The sequence below is a fragment of the Echinops telfairi genome, unplaced genomic scaffold (genome assembly GCF_000313985.2).
Source record: "Echinops telfairi isolate 266 unplaced genomic scaffold, ASM31398v2 ScPeMD7_4;HRSCAF=17, whole genome shotgun sequence".
In the NCBI taxonomy this organism is placed as follows: Eukaryota; Metazoa; Chordata; class Mammalia; order Afrosoricida; family Tenrecidae; genus Echinops; species Echinops telfairi.
The window spans coordinates 13281904-13287367 of record NW_022103900.1 but is presented as its reverse complement, the minus strand read 5'-3'; the positions used below and the strand labels follow the sequence as shown (position 1 = coordinate 13287367).

At 38.1% G+C, this 5464-nt stretch overlaps 1 protein-coding gene across 2 annotated transcripts in view; it reads right to left on the bottom strand.

The window, feature by feature from the left end:
* DPP4 (dipeptidyl peptidase 4) overlaps positions 1–5464 on the bottom strand; it is a 105543-nt gene that overhangs the window by 13099 nt on the left and 86980 nt on the right. For both annotated transcript variants that reach the window (XM_045299455.1, XM_045299459.1), the window contains exon 23: positions 3159–3223. In XM_045299455.1, coding sequence (XP_045155390.1) covers positions 3159–3223 — 65 coding nt within the window. The remainder of the gene's footprint in view (positions 1–3158; positions 3224–5464) is intronic.

Below are 5464 nucleotides of genomic sequence, written 5' to 3'. Positions count from 1 at the left end.
AAGATATTACAAAATAATAATTTATAAATTATCAAGGGTTCATGAGGGAGTGGGGAGTGAGGAGGGAGGGGGGGAAATGAGGAGCTGATGCCAGGGGCTTACGTGGAGAGCAAATGTTTTGAGATTGATGAGGGTAATGAATGTACAAATGTGCTTTACACAATTGATGTATGTATGGATTATGAGGCCCCAATAAAATATTTTTTTTTAAAGAAAAGAAAATGTAAGCTGTAAAAAAACTAGAAAACTCACTGCCAAATGAAGTTGATTGCAACTCAGGGCCCTACAAGACAGAGTGGAACTGCCTCTTACTGGCTTCCAAAGCTGGGCAGAGACCCTCATTTTTCTCCTGCAGAGCTGCCGGTGGGTTTGAACCTCTGACCTTGTGATTAGCGGCCCCAAATGGGAGAAGGGAAGGGAAAAACACAACTTTTACAACAAGGTTTCTCTTCCGAGTGATTTTCAAATTAAGTTAGGAAAGGTTTTAGGGTTTATGCTCCATGTTGGGGAGCCCTTGAGCGGTTACCAGTATTGCCATGACGAAAACAAGTATAAATTATCCTTAATCCTCAAAGGAAAGTAAATGTACAAAAAGAGCGATGGAACAGATGTACTTATGTGTTGGATACAATTGATGTATGATGGTAACAAGAGTTGTAAGAGGCCCCAATAAAATGCTTTAAAAATAAATAAATAAAAATTAAAAATTAAATAAATTTTAAAAATTTAAAAAATGTAAAAAAGGCACAAAGGAAAGTGCACTATGAAAGTAAGGTACTAGTTACTTTCAGCGGGGGTACAAAGTCATTTAGATAAAGGGGGACACTAGCAGTTTTAACCTTTGATGTGGGCATGGAGTCAAAAGAACATTCATTAGGCATAATGATTTGTTATAAAAAAAGTCTTAATACAGGGGTAGACAAGGATGCATACTTATGCAAATTAATGAAGAGGAGAGATCCATACAAAAATTGTCCTTAATCCAAAATAGAATGAGGATTGACAGGACGAGAGAAGATGTTGCGGGCCTTAAAAGGGACTGCTGCCCTTTCTCCCATGGGAAAGCTGGACACGTTTCATTAGCAGGTAGAGATGGACGAGAAGTGACGTCCCAGCACAAGGAACAGTGTAAGCAAAGGAAAACCCCAGAAACACTCAAAGAACAGCGCGCATTCCAGGTAAACTGAACAGTTACAAGCAAAGTATTGAATGCCGGGTTAATAAATGAAGACTGAATTTAGTTGAGAATCGATGAATGACCATTCAATGATTCTGGGTGGGTGTGTAATTGATTGGATTGTAGAAAGACAGGCCCCAAGCCCAACCCAACCCACTACCATCAAGTTAATTCCAACTCATAGCCACCCTGTGGAACAGAACAGAACTGCCCCCTTTGGGTTATCGAAGCTATAAGCCTTTATGGGAGCAGAAAGCCTCAACTTTCTTCAAAAGGAGAGACTGGTGGGCCCGAACTGTTGAACTTGTGGATGGCAGCCCCACATGGAACCCACTAAGACTCGGTGTGGAAAGAAAAGGAGAGACAATTTAGTTTATTTTTCTAAAAAAGGGTAGGGCATCTGACAAGAGTGGTTTGAAGAAAGAACGTCAACAACGGCCTATTGAACGTTGGGGGGAAAGAATGGGGAGATTTAACTCCAAACATCAGCAGACAAGGAAGCAAACTAATTAAAAGGATGCTTTATAGGACAAGATAATTTGAGTATCTTGATTTACAGATTATTACTTTTCTATCTTGACTAAAAAGGAGACAAACACACAAAGGCACAAACAAAAGCCATAACACACCACACACACGTAAGCCTTGGTAAATTCAAGCTAGAAGTAGCAGGTAAAATTAAAACTATCCATATACTTACGCTGCAAAACTAGAAATACAATTTGTGTTTTACTGCACTTGAGTCACACAAATCAGAGTCTACAGTACAGATGATGACATTTGACAACAATGTATGAATACCGCTCAGCACAATGTATTATTAATATGAAAGTTATGTGCCAACATCGTGTCACAGCTATGGGAGAAAAATGTGTCCCGAGACAATGCTTGTTGCTTCTCTTTGTAATTCGTTGTTTTATACAGAGTTTAGTGACCTTTTGGAAATTGTAACCATCTGAGAGAATTTACTTTGGAATCTATACATTTCAGGGGGGTTCTTATCTCTAAAACTAGTATGAAGGATAACGCACTGACACTGGGTTGGTTCTGACCTGCAGCAACCCTCTGGGGCAGGGCAGAAGTGCCCTGTGAGTTCCCGAGCCCCTGACACTTTCTGGGATAGAAAGCATAGCCTTTCTCGGGGGAGGGACTGGTGGTTATCAAACTGCTGACCTTGCAGTTAGCAGCCCAACGGGTCACCCCATACAGCCCCAGGGCTCCAACATGCAAACTAGAATTGGGAAAAAGAAATAATAACAACATAGGAGAACCAGGCTAGATGTTTTGAAATATTCCGAATGCTAGAAGGGTCCCCAATTCACACAGTAACACTTCCAGCTGCATCCATGTGGCACCAAAGAGGAAGTCCTGGCTTTGTGGTAGCATCCACACAAGCACTTGGTGATCGCCAATGACAATTATACCCACACCATCTTCCTAATGCTATCACCCTAATGATTTTCCCTTTAGGAAATCATCCTGTCAGATGCTATGCAATTATTTGGTACATAGGTTTCTTAGGATACTACCCAAATGTACATACCCACTTACCTGACTTATTCCAATCTTGTGTATAAAAATTATGCATATGTGGCTATGAGTAAGGCAATTATAACCTTGTACATGCATCTTAATTATGATAATATGAGAATTTTTCATCTATAGCTAGAAGTTTAGATAGCCTTCTAAAGGATATGTTGAATTTGGCATGTTGTTTGCTGAACTGAAATTTGTATAATTAATTATCTAGCGTTGCTTTGTATTTTCAAATGAATGCATATTGTGACCTATATAGCATATGAAAAAGACTGTAATTATGTAATTATGCAGGGGAAGCCAATGGAGTATCTCTAGACCACCTGTGTTATTACTATTCAACAAAAATTTTGTTGGAAAAAATATATCTATTCCAGAATAAATATATTTAGACACGTTCACTATTAGCTATGTTCTAAAATGGGTACCGATCCTCATCTCTTACCCTGTAATGGTCAAGGTTGTCTTCTGGAGTTGGGAGGCCCATGTAACGTTCTGTGTACACCGAGTCTGTGATGGAAAGGAAAGAGAGGGGAAAAAATCATATAATTAAAATTTTTTGGTTACTTTAATTTTTTGTCTTGTCTCCTGTATAAGTATATAGTGCTCTGCTCAGGAGGCTATCCCGATTAATGTTACTTGACTTGCAGAAAACCAAATGGGAAGTGCTAAGAAGATTTATATTATTACCTGATCCCGTGTAGAAGAATTTTAGTTAGCCCATGTGGGCTAAATGATGGTTGGTTGAGGGCATTGCAATGAATGAATTAAAGTGCACAAAAGGTTAAATGTAAACATTCCCCACCTGTTCTGCAAACCTGCACCCGAATCACAATGAAACCCAAAGCACACGCTCACTGCCATCCAGTCACTGCGTTATTCTACTCGCGGAACACTGAATGTCTCCATCCTCCTGGTTTTGTTACCTCCTGAATGGAAGTATGACTCTCAAGTTCTTTTATTTCTGGAAAACTCAAATGTTGCCCAGTTATTATTTACTTCTCTAAATAATATTTTACATGATTGGCAGATTGGAATTGAATATAATGGAAGAATTCCGTTATCATGTGTTTGACGTACACCGTATGTCAACTCAACTACTCCATCTTAATGCAACTTTTGTTTCTCTCTCTCATTTTTGTGGAGGGACACAAATTTTGGTGTTATAGTGGTTGAGTATTGTGAGACAGTTTATATGAACACCTGTCTGCTGGAATGACATACCCTTTTATAATCTTTTATATATTGACACAGGCTGAAAAACTGGTTTGCTTATATTAGGATAATCATACTTTTTACCATATTTTAACATAATTAAATCGTGTTTGTGTGTGTATGCTTTTAAACATCATTGAAAAAGTTACTGCGATTGAATTTCAATATAGCTTTAAAAAATCCTAGTTAACTACTTTATTTATTTATTTTTAGTTCGAGGTCTGTCCACTGACCCTTATGTATGTTTTCCGATCAAGTCTGTTGAGGTGCCAGGCCCTGTCCCCTGAGTCAGAAGTCTGTTTTCAGGGTTCCCAGGGACTCGGTTACTTTGCTCCCCTCGCTGTCCTGTTGCATTCCCTTTGCATCTCGCCCCGCAGTACATGGGGCAGACTGAGCACACTTCCCACACAGTGTCTCCAGATAGTTAGCTACTGTAAAAGATGCCCTATTAGAGGACTAGATTGTAAGAAATAAGTGAGTATAAGAATGGTATACTGCCACTGTGCTATGTCGGTCAATGGCTGAAATTTCACTCTAATGGTACCACGATTTCAATCATATTTTTAATTTAATCTTAACTTCAGCTACAAATAATATTCTAACTCGTTTTAGATGACTAGCTTTATAGAATAAAAACTACATTAATGTAAGGATTGGTTGTTATATATATAATCCCCATGTAATTTCGATGAAAATAAAAATATTTTCCCCTGGAAGCAGAACATTATTTTATTCTTTTTATTAAAATTAATTACATATAATACTATATATGCAGAGGGAACTAAGCTTTAAAATATCAGATCTGCATAAAGTATTCATTTTTTAAACCTTAACTGTCAAATATTAATATCAAATGCATTTGCTAGGGAAAAATGGCTTTTAATGATAAAATTCAACTTTCCCCAAACAGGTGCATATTTCAGATTTACTTGTCGAAAGATCTACTTTCATAGAACAGAGGACCCCTTTCTTAATTACGCTAACAGATTTGCATGTTTAAGACTTTGGAAATTGAAAACAATAGAATTCAGTTGCCAACTTTTAGAATTGTGCCCTGAATACCATGTATGTAGTCTTCTTTAGAGTAAATTGTTAAAATATACACACGTATAAGAACTCTAGGAAATCTCCTATATTTTAAGTGATCCATATATATTAAATGTGATTCTTCAAACTTACAGTGTTTCTATTATTTTATTGACCACCAGAGGTCTCCCAAAACAAGCCAACTAATAGAATAACTATCAAGCAGAAAAATATATGAACACCCACACACAAAAAATCTTGTGTAGGATCTACATGTGACCTCCTCCTGGGGGCAGGGGGGGACGGACAACAGGAAAGTGGGTGAAGGGAGACGTCGGACAGGGCAAGATATGACAAAATAACAATTTATAAATTATCAAGGGCTCATGAGGGAGTGGGAACAGGGAGGGAGGGCAAAAATGAGGACCTGATGCCAGGGGCTTAAGTGGAGAGCAAATGTTTTGAGAATGATGAGGGCAATGAATGTACAAATGTGCTTTACACAACTGA